The following is a 1,263-nucleotide window of genomic DNA, read 5'->3' as shown; positions in this document are numbered from 1 at the left end:
GTACACACTATATATTAAATGGTGTTCAATTGTTACTATCTAGCGTGCATCAGTTACCAACAAGAATTCTTTTCTTTTTTTATTTCCATTTTTGTAAAAAAAAATAAATAAATTACTTAAATTTTTTTCTTCAATGTCCCTTTAGAGGTGCCATACCTTGAGGAGTAATACATACAATCATTATTTTTAAAAACATGTTTTCTAAATGTTTGTTTGGTTGATCAGGTGGTTAAAGGGTTAAATAAAGTTTGGTTTTTTTACCGTAGAGAAGCTGCAGGACTCGGGGCTGTTCAGCTCCAGCGCCGCCCCCTCCAGCGGACCCTCCCCCGTGGCGAAGCTGCTGAGGGAGCTGCTGCCGTTCTTCAGGATGTCGGGCACTTTGGGCTCCAGCCACTCGATGGTGGGTCCTGCGGGGGACGACGGGGGAGCGGCAGGTTGAGAGGCGCTCATGGTGCTTCCCCCTCCCTCCCGAGGCCCCCTGACACGGCGGCAGAAACCCCGGCAGACTGGACCGGCAGCTTCCCCCCGCCGCCAAGCCGACTGTAACCCGACCCCCTCCTGGATCAACAGGTATCAGGAAGACCCCCCGCCTTCTGATTGGCCCAAACCTCTCAGAGCGACGCCCCGCCTCCTTCACGTTCCTCCCAAAGTGGGCGGGTCTTATTTAAATGGATCGTACGAGCGAACCCGATTGGCTGCTGTCCTGTCCTGATGAAATATACATGGGGTAACGAGATCTGCTGAGGAGAAGTGGGGCAAATTTTCAGATGATCCCGCGGAGAAACCGAAGCCGCCAGTGAATCTGACGCATTTATTCAACAAACTTTACTTCAGCGGTGCTTTATGCCGATCGGCGTGAGGTCAAAGTGGAGTCGTCAAAGCGCCGCAGGCTGATCCCTCAGCAGTGCAGCTCTAATTACAGTAAAGGCAGGTGTTGAGGACAGGTACGGTTCTACAGCATCAATAATTCAAAATAATTCCACTGTCAGCCGGCACGAATGGTTTGTCCGGATTGCGAGGACGTCGGCGTGTAACGGCCTGATCTGATTTTTGATCAGAGAGCGGCGGCGAGTCAGGTACAAGCACCAAGAGAAGTTGAGGAGGACAGGACAGGAAACTGTTGATTTTGTGCCTTTATTCGGTTAGATTTGGAAATATTTTTGGTTTCTTTATCTCCAAATGTTTTGTTAGCGTTGAGCTAGCTTCTATGCGTTTTATTTTTCTTGCGCAACAGACCCTTTTATTTACACAAATCTTCTTAGT

At 48.8% G+C, this 1,263-nt stretch overlaps 1 protein-coding gene across 1 annotated transcript in view; it reads right to left on the bottom strand.

The window, feature by feature from the left end:
* The window catches only part of LOC112139139 (oxysterol-binding protein-related protein 11), a 4,346-nt gene extending 3,114 nt beyond the window's left edge, over window positions 1–1,232 (bottom strand). Inside the window, exon 1 of the mRNA XM_024261838.2 lies at window positions 262–1,232. Coding sequence (XP_024117606.1) covers window positions 262–450 — 189 coding nt within the window. The 5' untranslated portion in view covers window positions 451–1,232. The remainder of the gene's footprint in view (window positions 1–261) is intronic.
* Between the last annotated feature and the right edge of the window lie 31 nt (window positions 1,233–1,263).

The sequence above is a fragment of the Oryzias melastigma genome, unplaced genomic scaffold, assembly GCF_002922805.2.
Source record: "Oryzias melastigma strain HK-1 unplaced genomic scaffold, ASM292280v2 sc01341, whole genome shotgun sequence".
NCBI lineage: Eukaryota > Metazoa > Chordata > Actinopteri > Beloniformes > Adrianichthyidae > Oryzias > Oryzias melastigma.
This window is presented reverse-complemented; position numbering and strand designations above follow the sequence as displayed.